This window comes from Eschrichtius robustus, chromosome 18 (assembly GCF_028021215.1).
Source record: "Eschrichtius robustus isolate mEscRob2 chromosome 18, mEscRob2.pri, whole genome shotgun sequence".
Taxonomy (NCBI): domain Eukaryota; kingdom Metazoa; phylum Chordata; class Mammalia; order Artiodactyla; family Eschrichtiidae; genus Eschrichtius; species Eschrichtius robustus.
Window position 1 is genome coordinate 21,380,347 of NC_090841.1, and position 17,706 is coordinate 21,398,052.

Genomic DNA, 17,706 nt, shown 5'->3' on the forward strand with positions numbered 1-17,706 from the left:
GATAGTGCCCTTTTCTCTGAGGTTCCTGACATTCCAGTACACGAACCTGGAATCATCAGTGGTCATCCTTGCTACCTAGAAATGAGACAGACTTACAGAAAGGTGTTGCTAAGAGGTAGATGATAGATAGATAGATAGATAGATAGATAGATAGATAGATAGATAGATAGATAGAAAGAAAAATAGATAATGCCTTGATGACACAGTTTGAACTGAATTTGCTGTGCCTGAAGACTCATGCACAAATGACTACTAATACATTTCCTTTTGTTGCTTCCACTGGTTCTAGTGGGTTTCTGTCATTTACAATCAAGATTCCTGGGTGAATAGTCTAGTTCTCTGTCGGTCGTATGTATTACAGATGTTTTCTCCAGTATGCTGCCTTGTCTTTTGACTTTATTTGTGGTGGTTTTGGCTATACAGGAATTTTTAAAAATTTTACACAGTGAATCTGTTCATCTTTTCTCTTGGGTTTCATTTCCTACTTAAAAAGATCCTTCTCATTCTGATTTTTTATTAAGACCCTATTTATCTCTTTATATTTTCAATTTTGACCTTTAGGAATCTGGAAATTGTTGTGTGTGGTGTGAGGCAGATACATAATCCCGTTTTTTTAAGTAGAGTAATGCATTATTTCAGTGTGTACATATACACGTAAACCTGTCAAAATGATTATCTCTTTTTCATTGGGTGTTGGCATTACAGCAGAGATTTTATTTTCCTCTTAGGTTTAGTTTTATTTTCAAATATTTCTATAATGTATGCCTTTTAAAAAAATTTATTTATTTTTGGCTGCATTGGATCTTCGTTGCTGCACGCTAGCTTCCTCTAGTTGCAGCGAGCGGGGGCTACTCTTGTTGCGGAGCACGTGCTCCAGGGCGCACGGGCTTCAGTAGTTATGGCGCGCGGGCTCAGTAGTTGTGGCTTGCAGGCTCTAGAGCGCAGGCTCAGTAGTTGTGGTGCATGGGCTTAGTTGCTCCGCAGCATGTGGGATCTTCCCAGACCAGGGCTCGAACCCATGCCCCCTGCATTGGCAGGCGGATTCTTAACCACTGCGCCACCAGGGAAGCCCCTCTATAATGTATGTCTTACTTTCATATTTAAAAAACACACTGTAAGTTATTTTTTTAAAGATCTATAAGAGATCACTTAGATTCTAGGTTTGTACTAACCATGAAGAAATAGCAAGATTGAGCTCTAAGTATGTTTCATGTTTGTCCAAATGTCTAGGTATATTTGTGTCTCTGCAGTGTCTCTAAGATATTGTAATTTCCCATGAACCCTATTCTTTCCTGTTTATTCTTATTCCAGTATGACACCACCCAACCAAGAAACAACATTTTTTTAAATAAAAAATAAATATACTTTTCCTCCAAGAAATATTTCAGGGACAAGTGTAAACATGAGTAGGCTGTATGCCACTAGGATTTAGTGAATTAGGATTTATTTTTTTAAATCTTGTTTCATAATTATGGGCATATTACATTTTTAATGAATTTATTATCATGCTATAAATATCCCCTTCTGGATTACATGTGTGATATGATAGTTACTTCTCCTACATTAATAATTTTATTCTTTTGCTGGAGAATACCTTGTATACTTCTCAGGCAAGGTTTTCCTATTTCCGCTTAAAATTGAATTAATTCTCAAGGAGAAGAATACAGGCATCCCAATTTATTGAATTCATTAGTCAGAAAAATTATTTTGCCTGGCTTATTTTTTTTATTTAAATGATATTACTACATGATATGCACAAACTGACATAGAATGTATTTTCTGACATTCTCTAATGATAACGATAGTTGTATAAATTTAAATCGTTTCATTTCATCAGGTTTCATTAGCAATGACATTTTAGATTTAAGTTAACTGCACATAAAAGATATGCCATAAGTGAAACAATTCTATGCCTTTCTAAAATTGTTATCTCAAAATGCTCTTTTACCTTCCTCTTACCAAATACTAATTCTTAAAGCCTCAAGTTCTACTGTATCCATATGTTGCTTTGCAATGTAATTTTGTACGTTTTACTTTATTTTCTTGCCAGGCTATCACTGAAAGCCTACTGAATGCTGGCACTAGCGTATGGCACTAGCTTTATGAGATGGCGGTGAAGATAACTGAAAGATTGTACCAGTTTTCTTAGAGCCTGGGTAATGAATTCAAACAACTAAGTATAGTACTGGAATTAATCTTTTATTCCCCAAAGCAATCCACAGTTGAGATTGGTGGCACTGGACAGATTTCCACAGAAATGCACAAATATTGAGTACTTGGGTACATGACTTTGAATCCATATGAGGCCCAAACCCCACTGATGACTTTGATTACTATCTTATCCCTGAGAATGGATGCATAAAAAGGCCAATTGTAAGATAAATACTTTTTGCAAAGGATTCTAACATTTTTCTTTTTATAGTAAACATGCTCTGAAAGAAATTTTCTAGATCTTCTTTGAAGTCCCCGAAGACTTTTTACTAATCATTCTTAAGTAAATAGTCTGCAAAGATTCCCTAACAATCGCAGACTTTCATTAGGAGCTAGGATTACAAAGAGGATTCACATGAGAAGACGCTTATCTTCCCCACAGAACCTGTGCTCTCAGAGACATGAATGATTATATACGTAAACTTTAATGGCTTTTAAAGTGGGACTCATAAATCACTGTATGATACATCAACTAGGAATTTAGAGATATTCTTTTACCAGGAACATTATCGAAAACAAAATTGCTTTCCTTTACTTTTCTGTAGCAGGAAGAGGAACAGACATAAAATATAACAGGAAACTGTGTTACTCCAAAAATATTGCAGGATCGGATGATGCGAAAACCTTCACCGAACATTGGACCACGACACCATTCACATCGGGATGTGCTGCAATGAAGGAAACATCAAATCTACTAAAGGAAAGACATTTTGTTTGATGCTATGTAAGACTCAAAGTAGTATAAAATATGGCCTTTCTCATTATCAATCTTACCATCTCATTGAGGAGCTAAGACATACGCAAGTGAAAAACTAAATGCTAAAAAAATAAATATATGTGTATAAAATAATCCTAGTTCTCTAAAACAAAAAAAGTATAGATTCATAGTAAGAAAACACCCTAAGGACAAATCCCAAATGGAAGACAGTAATTATCTTTGGACCTATTCTCCTATGTGATCACAGGGAATTTTAAATTTCTTCATAATGTTTTTCTGTATTTCCCAAATTTTCTATAATAAATACATATTATTTTTATAACTCAAAATAAATATATCATTTTAAAAATAAAGGGACTGTTGTAACCTAGTGTAGGATTAGTGTCCATGTATATTTTTAAATGCTCACAAATCAGTTAAAAAAAGACATCAGCCCATTAGTATATTAAGAGTAGCACATGAATGGACTATTCACAGAAGAAGAAACTTGAACATCCAGAGAACATTGAAAAGTAAAGCTTCTTAACTTCATTAGTAATCAGGGAATACAAAACAAAATAACAAAAGAATACCATTTCATAAATCATCAGATAGGCAAAATGTAAAAGTCTGATAGTGCAAAGTTTGGTGAGGATACGTATAAATTGGTGGAGTATAAATTGGTGTAATCACTTTGGAACAATTTGGCAATTTCTACTCAGGTTGAAGATGCACATACTCATAGGAAGAGTAGAGTGATGGTTGCCAGGGGCTGGGGGAAGAGGGAAATGGAGACGTGTAGGTCAAAGGGTACAAACTTTCAGTTATAAGATGAATACATTCTAAGGATCTAATGTACAACATGGTGACTATAGTTAATGTGGTATTATATACTTGAAATTTGGTAAAAGTAAACCTTGAATATTCTCACCTCATAAAACAAGAGTTAACTATATGAGGCAATGGATGTGTTAATTAACATTATCTTTGTAATCATTTCAGGATGCGTATGTATATCAAATAATCCTATTGTACAATTTAAATATATACAGTTTTGTAAAAAAAAAAAAAAAAAAAAAAAAAAAAGACAAAAAACAAAGACAAGAAACAAGCCTCCTCTGGCTGGGAATTGTAAGGGAGGAAAAATATCTTTTCCTCTACACATCTTAGGTTCATTGGCTGGGGCTCTGGAAATAAAATTTGTCAGTTTAAACTTGTCAAACAGATTAGCAAGAGAAAAAAACAGTTTAATTATGTACACGTACATGGGACTTTCTCAAAGAAATGAGACTCAAAGAAGCAGCCAAATGATTGAGGCCTATATACCATCTTAGGCTAAACAAAGGAAAAGGGGATTTGGGCTTCTGGGCTGAGAAGCCCAGTTATGGGAAGGTAAAGGGTGGAAATATATGGTAAATAAGGGTTGTCTTGTTATACAGCTAAGAGTCTCTCAGGTGATAAGATTCGTCTCCTGAAGTAGTTCTCTTCCTGGTGTGAAAACATTTTACAAATGGAAATTTCCAAAAGGGGAAATTTATATTCTATTTTAAGGTAGTTACTGGGAGGTAAAGAGCTTTTCCTGCATCTGCTAGATCTCAGTTGCCTTAAGCTCAAAATAATACCTATGTCAAAGAAGCATATTTTGTGCAGGAAAAAAAAAAAAAAGAAGCATATTTTGGGGTGGCATATTCTGGTAGCCTTAAGAAAGTGGAAGAATTCAGAAGGTCCAATATTTGCTATAGTCCCAGAAAGAGCACAGAAAAATAGAAGATAGAATTTTCAAAGTAATAGTATAAGAAAATTTCTCAGAAAATACATGAGTTTCCAGATTGAAAGGATACATCAAGTGCTGAACACATTGAATTAAAAAAAAAAATCTCACAAAGGCACATCATCATGAAAATTTTAAACAACTAGCAAAAAAAAGAGAAGATTCAAAAAGCTTCCCCTTCCAAAAAAATGGTATAGGTTATATATAAAAGATAAGGAATAAGAAAGCTGTAGATCTCAAATAAAAAATAGAAAAGTAGAAGATGATGAAGCAATGTCTCCAAAATCCTGAAGAAAATGATTGAACCCAGAGTTTTATACCCAGCCAAATTATCAATCAAGTCTGAGTGCAGAATAAAGGCATACTCAAATATGCATGGTCTTAAATTTTTACTTCCATGCATTCTTTTGCAGGGAGACACTGGAGGGCTGGCTTCACCAAAATGTGGAGGTAAACAAAGAACAAGGTATCCAGTGTGACTATAGTAAAGGAAATTCCAAGATAATAGTGAAGGGAAGTCTTGGAATAACAGTTGTGCACCAGATCTAGACAGCAACATTTCTAGATTAGGGCAGAAAGACACAGGGCTCCAGGATGATGTATTAAAAAAAATTAATAGGACTGATAGCCATATCTGATACATTCATACTGATAAAGATTTAAATAACTCTATTAGAATTTTCATGGCAGAATTAATGATAAACACATAAAGCAAAGTAAATGAATAAAAGTCAGTTACTCTTTCTAGGAAAAACAAAAAGTTGTACAGTAAAAGAAATATATCCATAGTACACTGTGTAGCCTAACTATGCATTACTTAGATTTTATAATTAAATAATAATTATTGATTTAACTTAAAATCATTATTTTACTCGAGAAGTATTAATCATTTATTATGTCGCCAGAACTATCCTAGGTACTGGAGATAACATTAATGAACAAAACTATCATGTATTCTTCTTTTCATGGAGTTTACATACTAGAGGACCAGCCTGATATTAAATAAAATAATTAGATAAAATATAAAATGAGGTGATGGTAAGTGCTACAGAGAAAAATTAAAGCAAGGAAGGGGGAGGAATAAGGAATGCCAGTAGTGTGAGGCATAGGATGCTTGAAATTTTAAACATTTTGTAAATAACTATACTGTGAGGTTGGAGGAAGAAGACAGGTATATATAAGGGCTGATAAGAGTCCTAATACCTATCTTGCTTAGTAGGAAATTTAGAGATAATAGCTAAAATTGAAAACACAAGAAGAATGACTCAAGGATGCTATTTAGAAATATAGAGGCAACTCCAAAATAAATCCTCATATATATGGTCAAATGATTTTCAGTAAGGGTGCCAAGACAATTCAGTGGGGAAAGGACAGTCTTTTCAACAAATGGTCCTGGGAAAACTGAATATCCACACATAAAAAAAATGAAGTTGGACCCTCACACCATATCCAAAAATTTACTCAAACTGGATCAAAAACCTAACTGTAAGAGCTAAAACTATGAAACTCTTAGAAAACAATATAGGGGAGGGACTTCCAGGTGGGGCAGTGGTTAAGAATCAGCCTGCTAATGCAGGGGACACAGGTTTGAGCCCTGGTCCGGGAGGATCCCACATGCCGTGGAGCAGCTAAGCCCATGCGCCACAACTACTGAGCCTGCACTCTAGAGCCTGCCAGCCACAACTACTGAAGCCCGCACGTCTAGAGCCCTGTGCTCTGCAACAAGAGAAGCCACCGTAATGAGAAGCCTGCGCACCGCAACAAAAAAACAAAGCAGCCAAAAATAAATAAATTAATTTAAAAAATATATATATATATATGGGGAAAAGCTTCATGACATTAGATTTGGTAATAATTTCTTGTAAATGACACCAAAAGCACAGGAAACAAAAGAAAAAATAGATTTAAGTTGTACTTCAGCAAAATTAAAAACTTTTGTTCATTAAAGGACACCATCAACAGTGTGAAAAGGCAACTGACTGAATGGGGGAAAATGTTTGTAAATTGTATTTTTAAAAGGGGTTAATATCCAAAATATATAAGCAACTACAACTTGACAAGAGAAAACCCAAACAATCCAATTTAAAAATAGGCAAAGGACCTGAATAGACATTTCTTCAAAGAAGATACACAGATGGCCAAAAAGCACATGAAAGGATACTCAACATCACTAATAATTAGAGAAGTGCAATGAGAACCACAGTGAGATACCACCTCTCACCCATTAGGATGGCCAATATAAACAAAAACAGAAGCAAAACAGAACATAAGTGTTGGAGAGGATGTGAAGAAATTGGAACCCTGTGCACTGCTGGTGGGAATGTAGAATGGTGCAGCCTCTATAAAAAGCAGTGTTGCTGTTCCTCAGAAAACGAAAAATTCAATTACCATTTAATGCAGCAATTTCACTTCTGGAAATAGAAGAAAAATGGAAAGCAGGTATTTGTACAACCATGTTCATAGCAGTATTCACAACAGCCAAAAGGTGGCAGCAATGCAAATGTCCTTCAGCAGATGAATGGATAAACAAAATGTGGTGTATCCATACAATGGAATATTATTCAACTTTTAAAAGGAAGGAAATTCTGACACATGCTACAGCGTGGATGAACCTTGAGGACATCATGTTAAGTGAAATAAGCTCATCACAAAAACAGACTAATATCGCATGATTCCACTTCTATGGGGGGTTTCTGGAGTCGTCAAACTCAGAGAGACAGAAAGTAGAAGGCTGTTTTCCAAGGGCTAGGGGGAGGGGGAAGTGGGGAGTTGTTCTCTTATGGGTATAAAGACCGATTCCAGTTTTGCAAGTTGAAAAGACTTCTGGAGATTGGATGCACAGAAATAAAAATGTGCTGATTGCTAAACAGTACACTTTAAAATGATCAAGATGGTAAATTCTGTGTTATGTGTATTTTACCACAATTGAAAATAAAATTTAAAAAATATGAGAGCAAACACCCAGAGGAGGACTGCAAAAAGAGTTTGGCAATAGGTGACTCTGGAGGTAAAGAGTGAAGGGGGATAGAGATGCGGGCAGGGGTGATTTTCATGATAAGCCCCGTAGTAAACATTTGATCTTTTAAACTAAATACTTGTGTTGATAAAAGATAAAATTATTTTAAAGAGAAGAAAATTTGGTTGAGCAAGTCACGTAAACTCTTGAGGAATGTCATCGTCAGAATAAGGGAGTTTAGTGGCCTGAGTTGTTATTTCCTTATTTCCTCTAACTAAATAGTTCTATTACTGTCCCCAAGTAAGTGATATATACTTGAGAAAATACGCTGGTACTAATAAAATCACATGGAAAATTAAAATTGCAATATTTAATATAATAATTTTATCAAAAAATTCAAAGACTTTTGCACAATAATGAAAAATGGAAGGCTATAAAGATGTTAAAAAACATACTGAGTTATCTCTAGTAAAGATGACTTCCAAGTATTAAGTATGATCAAGGCTTTACAGTTTAGTGGAACTGAATACTACTTCTGAAACTTTAGTCTATATCTCTAAGTAAACATTTCTATCATTCTCGTGCGCAAGGAAGTTAAGGTAAAATCCTATGGAACGTGAGTCTTCTGACCCAACTCTCAACAAAGGCAGATTCTCTGTCTGATTGAGGTGATAGAATGCAGGTAGAGACACAGGGAGGCAAAATGCAAAGAGAAGTTGTAGGGGTCAAAAAAGAAGCTCACAGCTGCTAATGGGTAGGGCCCAAGTCGCTGGGGTGGCGGCAGAAGCTGGGCTTGGGGCAGCCTAGGTGCAGGCGTTGTACAGAGCCCAGAGCTGAGTCACCATCCAGACTCAGCAAACGTAGTACTTGGGACGGAGGTTGGAAATTAAGAATCAAAGCCAAGAGTAGACATTAGAGGATGAGGGTGGGGTTGGGTGACAAACGCCTCCTTCGTTGTTTCTACATTTATTAATATCACGACAGTTGTCCTTGATGAGATTGAACCCCTCATCGTTTTTACTCCTCCCTCTCTTACTTGCCTCACATATTCAGGCAGCCGTTGAGTTCATTTTACCTTCATAATTTGTCTTGTGTCATTTCCTACCCATTTACTCCTATACCTATTACTTTGGTTTAATCCCCCCTTACCAGTTACAAGAGCGCTTTGAGTGAGCTCCACCCAGCCTTCCGCTACTCTAGTCCATCTTTGACACTACTGCCAGGTCTGCTGCTGTCACCTGCAATGGCTCCCATGGCCTAAAGAAGAAACCCCATCAGTGGTCTTCATAAGCTAGCTCCAGCCTTCCTTTTTAAACTGACTTTTTGCTACTCTTCGTAGATGTTTTGTTCTGGCTGGACGTTCACTTTTCTCTTTGCCCACGTTCCTATTTTTACTCAACTTTGGTTCATTTCCCCATTCAGTTCCCTCTTCCTGGAATGTCTCTTCAATACAACACATATTTCCAAATATATAAATTTTACCTGTTCTTCGAAGACTCTTTTCAAACACCATTTCATTCCTAAATCTTTTCCCTATTTTCCCAGCTGTAGTTGTAATCTTTCCTTCTGTAGCCCCTTTTGTTTGTAATCCACTTGTCACTTTTTATTTACGTGAAAACCCATCCTTGTAAAATTTCCAAAAAATATAGAAGCATACAGGAAAAAAAGCACAGAATTTCCCCTTTATTCCTCCCTTAAATCACTCTAACTCCCCTTTGCAGAATAACTAAAGCTCATGTTTGGTGATGTTCCCTCTAGCTCCGAGACACATGACTATTTTCTACATAAATGGAATCTCTATTGTGTATGTGTTCTCTCTGTATGTATGTGTCTGTACATACAGCTTGCTTTTCTAATTTAACAAAATGCTTTGGACAGCTTTCTATGTCAATACATTTTGTTTTACTTCATTCTTATTAACAGCACCATAATGTTCCAAAATATGGATACACCATTTTATCTTACCACTTTTTTATTGATGCACACTTAGTCTGCAGTTTTCATCCCTCTGCCTAACTGTGTGTTCACATATAACTATTTCTATAAGACATATTACTAAAATTTAAATTTCTGTTTTAAGGAATATGTAAGATACTGTCAAATTACCTTCCACAAAACTTTCACCAAATTGACAGTGCCACCAATGGTGCATGCTAATCCTGTTTCTGGGCATGCAAGGGCAACACTTAATATCAATCTTTTTAATTTTGGTAAAACAGGTAGGTAAAAAACCCTATTGTTGCTATTTTACATTGCAGTTCCTTGGTTACTAGAGAGATTTAACATTCTTTATGTTTATCATCTATCTATATATCGTCTTCCATGAATTGCATATTCCTATCATTTAACCACTTTCCTATGGGTTATATCTTATTGATATGTGGGAGATATATGTTTAAACAGTTATAAGCATTGCAATATCTTCTTTCAGTTAATAGTTTGCCTCTTAATATTATTGATGGTTATAATATTATGTAGAAACATCTTTTGTCAAATTTATGAAACTTTGCTTTACTGTTTATATTTTTCAGGTTTGTTTAAGGTATCTTTCTCTACCTTGAAGTCATACAGATAGTCTCCTATACTTGCTTGTTAAGGCTTAAAAATTTTGCTTTTCATATTTAAGTCATTAATCCAATTGGAAATGATTTTGTAAATGATGGTAACATATACACAGCAGAAACATAGTTATATACTTCTTACTTATAGATGATCAGATGTTTCAGTGTCATTTATTGAAAAGTCTATCCTTTCCCTACTGATCCACAGTGCTATTTTTGTCCAACATCAAGTTTCACATGTACATGAGAACAAAACTGGGCTATGTATTCTTCATTGGTTAGATTGTCTTTCCTTGCGTGTAATATCAACTGTATTTCTCTACTTTTATAAGTCTTTATATCTGATAGGCAAGTCCCTAATATTAGGCTCCTTTTTCAGGCTTGCTTTGGCTATTTTGGAGTCTCTGCTTTTCTATACACATTTTAAAATCAGCTTATCCAGTTTCTCAGAAAATTCTGTTCAGATTTTGACCAGAATTGCATTGAATCTATAGTTCTATTTGGGGAGAACTGATATATTTTTGGTATTAAATCTTATTATACCTGAGTGTGTGTATCCCTCCCATTTAATTCAGCCTTCTTTACCTTTTTGTAAAGTTTTAATCTTTTTCTCCATAAATATCTTGGACATACTTCACTTGATATATTCCTAGGTACATTATGTTTTTTATTGCTATCATAAAAGGTATCTTTTTAAAATCACATTTCTAACTGTTTGATGTCTGATTTTAGTTACATCTTCTTTTTAACACCACACCATAAACTTTGTTGTTACTATTACTTTATAGATCGTAGAGATCGTATTTGTTTCCCTCATATTTTCTAATTTCTTTTCCCTCCATCCCTTCTTACATCTCAGGCATACTTCTGGAGTTATCTTCCTTCTTTCTGATGCACATTCTTTGCAAGTTTCATTTCACTAAAGTGAAAATCTGGGGGGAATAAATTCTCTGTTTTATTATCTGAAAATCCATTTTTCTCCCTTGTTCTTGAAAGTTAGTTTTGCTGGGCTAAATAACATTTCTTCAGTTATTGTTCCACTGTTGCTAGCAGTTTATTTGTTGTTCTTTGTAAGTGACTTTTTTTCCAGCTGATTTCTAAGTCTTTGTCTTTGGTGTTCTTCACTTTCACCACAAGGTGTTTTACTTGGCTTGTGTAGAGTGTTCAATATCTGTGAATTCACTCCTTTCATCACTTCTGAGAATATACAGACACTACCTCATTGAACAATGACTCCCAACATTCTCTGGGACTCTAAGGATATGTTCAATTTTCTCCTTTTACTGTCCATGTCTCTTTGCCTCCTGTCCACATATACGCAATAATTTCTCCAGATTTCTCTTCATATGTGGATAATTGTCTGTTAAACCCACGCACCAATTTCAACTATTACACTTTTAGTCTCTAGAATTTAATTGCGTTTAAATTTCTTTCTCATATTTGCCTGGTCATATTTATGGTCTTTTATTCCTTAACCATTTAAAAAATTATATCTTACTTCTTTAAACTCTTAAAGTAGGTAATTCATATTCTGTCAACAATTCTAATATCTTAGATCCTTGGAGATTCATATCTGTTGATTGTGCTAATTTTTACTCTTGGTGGTTTATTTCCTCATGTATTTGAAAATTTTAATTTTGAGATAATATTCATTTGAAATTAATTTTCTGGAATCTTTAATGTCTAAATTGAGGATGTTTCTCTCAAAAACATTTGTTCTGCTGAAAGAGAAGTATTCACTGCTCTGGGACCACCAGCCACTTTGGCGGTACAGATTTCACTCAGGAATACCATGTTCAGCTTCCCTACTTTGTGGTGAATTCAAATCTCTTGGTCCCATATATGTTTACAGTCACTAGTTAGGTTTTAATTCTTTTTAAATGTTTTTGTCCTTGGTGATTTTCTTACTTTCTCATGTGCATTCAAATCTCATGAACATTGACATAGTGCATTAAAATCGAAAACTTTGGCACCTGGTTCCTTTTTTTATTGATAGATTTTTAATTACTTTTTCAGTTTCTCCAATGGTTACTAGTCTGTTCAGGTTTTCTGTCTTTTATTCAATCAATATTGGTGATTAATATACTCCTGGAAAACCATTTTACTTAGGCATACAACAAATATTTTTTATATCAGGGAATTCCCTGGTGGTCCAGTGGTTAGGACTCAGCACTCTCACTGCTGTGGCCTGGGTTCAATCCCTGGTCAGGGAACTAAGATCCCACAAGCCATGCAGCACGGCCAAAAAAGAAAAAAAAAAAAAGTTATATCAGTAACACAAGCACTGATGATCTGTAGTGCAGTAAAAAATAGTTTTACACCATCTAAAAGGAAATAAGAGGTGAGCCTGAGTGGACTCATAGTGTGTGGGCCTTAAGAATCCTAGTCCTGAGATAGGCAATAATTCCCACACTGGCTGTCGACCCCTGAGGAAGAGAAGTTGCCCTGTGTGTGTCTGCTCTATTCCTGGTCTCTATGAAGTTAGAGTAGAATAAAGCATTTCCCTTCATAGTGTGCCTGGCACTAAAGAATCTTTTTTTGGAAGAATCCCCTTTGTCCTTAGTGGTTCATAGAAAAGACTTATACTACAACCGTATAGATATTGCCAGCTACACCTCAGCAATCTGTACCTCACATTGGATTTAAGTAATAACTTGAGAAGGTGGGCTGAATTCAGACTACAAAATTATGCCTGAAGAGCTAGAAGGAGCAATCTGAAAGATTGCATATGTTTTGGTGTGTGGTGGGGTGTGTGTGTGTGTGTGTGTGTGTGTACAGTAAAACTATCATCTGGCCCTGTAATAAAGAATATTTTAAATATTCATTTAAATGCTTAAAAGTGTGTTTTGGTAAAAAGAGCTTCAGTGTTTGCTCACCATTTTAGTAACTTTTGAATTTCCACTGGGATCACATTATAATATTTATGTAGATTATTCTTTAAAAAGAACAAAGAAGTAAGTTGAGTAAGACGTTGTGGACTATTCGTAGAATTCTCTTTCCAAAAACTAGGATGAGTGAAATTATTCTCAAATAGGATTTTTTTCAAATTAAGCTTCAAAATTGCATGTGGAAAACTAGTCAGTTCATTTCCATCAACGATCAGTTTTTCAAGTGATCTGCAAATAAAGGAAACCATATTTTAAAAGATAGAAGAAGAAATCTGTCCCAATGTTCCCCAAAAATGGTATAAAACTTAGTAGTAATAAAATACGTGTTAAGTATTTCCTTAAAATCAAGAGAATTAACTAAAAAGCAACCAAACCAATATATTATCATGGAAATAAGTGCATTTGTGTAAATAGTAGAGTTAAAGCACATATTTTGGGTCTTTGCAACAAGTCATCACTATGGAAAAAGAAATAATCACAAACAGAAGAATGAATGTTATACTACATAAAATATAATATAGTATAGTGATACAAAGAAAGAATTTATTTTCATAGACAAATTAAACATTAACACGTACTTTTTTTCATTCAGGTAAAGGTCTCAACTATTGGTGGAAGGCAGCAGTGGGGAAACAGACCATCATGCTGGGGAAGTTTTATCTTGCTTTTATAAAATATTAAAGAAAAATATGTTTATGAATTTTGGGGAAGGAAAGATAGCCTGTAATAGACTCAGAAAGTTCAATGGAGTTCCAAAATTAACAAGGGAGAAAAAAAAGAGAACAGATAGAATCCTGAAAAAAAATCTCCCCCCCCCCCAAAAAAAGAAATATGAAAAGGAGAAAGTGAATAAATAGTAAATACAAAGTAAAACAGAAGGTAAAAAATTAAATATATCATAACAAATGTGAACAGGCTGAATTCTATTAAAATACAAAGATTATTACACAGGAAATTAAATAATTGGTATAAATATTAGAAAAGCAGAAACAAAATGATCTCATTTTACTGAAGATAAGATAATGCTCCTAGAAACCAAATAAAATGTAGTAAAACTCAATCAGAACTAAGGTAATTTTTTACATAGTTTGATTTTAAAATGTAAAGAAGTAAATAGTTCTTCTCTATTCTGTTGTACTCTTTATTTCTCTATTCTGACTGGCGATAGTCAACTAGAAATAGGAATTACAGAAAATATTACATTCATAGTAGCAACACAATTGTATGTTTTTGGGGGGAGGAGGGGCTTATAATGATACTAAATGATCTTAAAGATGATAATCTAAAGAGACTAGTTGAGACTATTATTGAAAAACAAATCTCCATACTAGTTATTAAAATTATTCTAAAGTCATAATCAAAATAGTATGGTACTGACCTAGAAGGTCAGAGATCAACTTCAGAGACTTTTTAGAAATTAGTACAAGAAAAAATCAGAGCTTAGTGTTAAAGCACTGTGTATTACTAGCATTTTGTGTATATGTATTTCCTTACAAAAAAATCAACTGATAAGAATTACAGGTGCACACACGGATAAATGGACAAAAGCAGCTTGTCATTCTGTTAAGGTGGTCATCAATATTAGCTTTTAAATAATTACTGAAAATGTTATGTCTTAAAAATACTAAACAGTCATTCAATTTACATTATGGTAAACCTTATGCTTCACATATTATGTTTTATGGCTATTGAATAAATGAAAGGACTCAATTTTATCCATCACAATCATCACCTAATATATCCTTAAGGGGCATATGTCGTATGGGTACTTATTACTTCCAAAATACCTGAGTTTCTGGATTTCATTTGGAATAAAAGCAATACTATTGTAGGAAATATCAAGTTCCTCAAGACTAAACAAGCAAAATAACCTTAAATAGAAAGAGAAAATGATTATATGTTTACCATTACTGGGCATTAATAAAGAATTTAATTCTTCAGTAAATAGAAGCATAGAGAAACTGTATTTTTCTAAGATTTTTCTACTTATAGACTTTTAAAAATTATAGATGGTATAATTACAATGAAATTTCCTAAAAATGATTCATCTATCCCTTAAGACTGGTTTGAAATGTTTAGAGTTGGTAAAACCCCATCTAGAAAAAACCACCTCTATTAGTTCCCTAGGGCTGACGTAACAATTACCACAAACTGGGTGGCTTAAAGCAACAGAAATTTATTCTCTCACAGTACAGGAGGCCAGAAGTCTGAAACAAAGGGGTCGGCAGAGTTGGTTCCTCTGGAGGCTCTGAGGGAGAGACTGTCCCTTGCCCCTCTCCTAGTTTCTGGTGGTTGCCAGCCATCCTTGGTGTTCCTTGGTTTGTGGCAGCATAACTCCAATCTCTACCTTTGTCTTCACATGGCCTTCTTATAAGGACACCATTTATTGGTTTTGGAACCCACCCTTATCCCACCCTAATCCAGTATGACCTCATGTTAACTAGTTACATCTGCAAAGATCCTATTTCCAAATAAGGTCACATTCTAAGGTTCTGCATGGACATCAATTTTTGAAGGGCACCATTCAACCCAGTGCAGTTGCATTAAGATTTTCCTGGTGAAATATCTTTGGTCTTTCTTTCCATTAAACAAAGTACTTAAAAGTAAGAACCAAAGAACACAAAGGCTAACGCAGAGAGTCCTGTCTCCTGGGGGGTGGGAGTGGGAGTTGCTTCTTGGAGACTGGAATTGAAGTATGACATTTACCAAAATCCCTAGTAAATATTCCCCTCTTTGTGAATGCTCTTCTCAAATACCTTCCTGTTTTCCTTAAAGGATGAAAAATTACTTGCATGATTATTAACTAAAGCATCATGAGCACAATATTTCATTAACTTCCTACTATTTTAGTGTGGATTATAATGGTCCTCATGATCTGTCCCCAGACTACTCATCCAACTCACCTCTCACACTACCCCGCATTCACCTCAGGCCCAGAATTTATTTGCTGAATTTCCCTGAATTAGCCCAGTTCTCACATATCTCCACTTCCCCCAAATTTGACTCTTTGATCAGTGTCTTCCATTTTTTAAGCCTTGGCTTAGACGTCACCTCTTCCAAGGAACTCTTCCTGCATCTTTCAGAACGGGTGAGCTGCCTCTTCTGTACTTCTCTGCTTACCACTATCATAGAATTTATCACACTGTGTAATAAATGTCTGTCTTCTAAACTATGACATTCTGGAGGCCAAGGATTCTATTTTACATTTCTGTATATGCAGTGCTTTGGCCAGTGCCTAGCACATCAAAAGTGCTTACGAAATCACAATTGAATAAAAGGTATGGTGACCCCAGTTAATATAAAATCATTTGCTCTGAGAAATTAATGAGATTGAATAGAAAAGCAAAAAAAAAAAAAACTTTTCAGTTCAGTGTTCATCTCAGACTTTTTTCCACCTCTGTAAAGAAAATGTTAATACCATCTGTTCCATTTTTTTAATTCAAAATTATGTTATTTCATTTTCTTGCCTCAGGCAGTTTCTAGAGTCATTTTGTCTTCCCTTATTACTTCAGTACAAGCAAACTAGTCTGGTTCTAGGCTTTCACTGTTGATGATAAATTCCTGTTGATTGTGATGTTTAATTGGGCTTGTAGACAGCACTGAGAAAGCTAATTAAGAAATTTCATAGGCTCTAGAGTTGAAATTTATCTCATCTATATATGATTTTAGAGAGCAAATCTGTTTAGACAGCCTCAGTTTGGTTTGATACTCTATACCCCACTAGCAACAAATCTATCACAATTTTCAGGGTGTATAGAATGTTTTACATTTATTTCATTGTTTTATTTATCAGCACATCATTGAGCAATGAGATGCTTAAACTAGAGCCTTGCTGTTGGCTTGGAAGATTGTGCTAGCATTAATATTTGCATGTCATAACATTAATCACCACGACAGCAACATAAATATTATTTATTGGGAGCCTACTATGTGTTTGTGGCAGTTTAGAGTGGTCTTTCACTGGATCACAGCAATATTGTTAATATTATTTACAGATATAAAAAATGGAAGCTACCTTGATTCCTTGCAATGGTAAATGGGAGTGTTCAAAAAGAATAAAATACCTAGGAATAAACCTACCTAAGGAGGGAAAAGATCTGTATGCAGAAAACTGTAAGACACTGATGAAAGAAATCAAAGATGATACAAACAGATGGAAAGATATACCATGTCCTTGGATTGGAAGAATCAACACTGTGAAAATGACTATACTACCCAAAGCAATCTACAGATTCAGTGCAATCCCTGTCAAATTGCCAGTGGCATTTTTCACAGAACTAGAACAAAGAATTTTACAGTTTGTATGGAAACACAAAAGACCCCAACTAGCCAAAGCAAACTTGAGAAAGAAAAACAGAGCTGGAGGAATCAGGCTCCCCGACTTCAGACTATACTACAAAGCTACAGTAATCAAGACAGTATGGTACTGGCACAAAAACAGAAATATAGATCAATGGAACAGGATAGAAAGCCCAGAGATAAACCCACACACATACGGTCACCTTGTCTTTGACAAAGGAGGCAAGAATATACAATGGGGAAAAGATAGCCTCTTCAATAAGTGGAGCTGGGAAAACTGGACAGCTACATGTAAGAGAATGAAATTAGAACACTTCCTAACA

The 17,706-nt window shown here is 34.9% G+C and overlaps 1 protein-coding gene and 1 non-coding gene across 2 annotated transcripts in view; one reads left to right on the top strand and one right to left on the bottom strand.

Annotated features, from left to right (window-relative positions):
• Positions 1 to 2,683: 2,683 nt before the first annotated feature.
• The window catches only part of LRRC63 (leucine rich repeat containing 63), a 39,903-nt gene continuing 24,880 nt past the window's right edge, over positions 2,684 to 17,706 (bottom strand). Inside the window, exons 7-9 of the mRNA XM_068526512.1 lie at positions 14,872 to 14,955; positions 13,073 to 13,312; positions 2,684 to 2,879 (exon numbers count right to left, since the gene is read on the bottom strand). Of these exons, the coding sequence (XP_068382613.1) occupies positions 2,684 to 2,879; positions 13,073 to 13,312; positions 14,872 to 14,955 (520 nt within the window). The remainder of the gene's footprint in view (positions 2,880 to 13,072; positions 13,313 to 14,871; positions 14,956 to 17,706) is intronic.
• Positions 12,338 to 12,409, top strand: TRNAE-CUC (transfer RNA glutamic acid (anticodon CUC)). The gene has a single exon. It is a non-coding gene; the product is annotated as a tRNA-Glu (tRNA).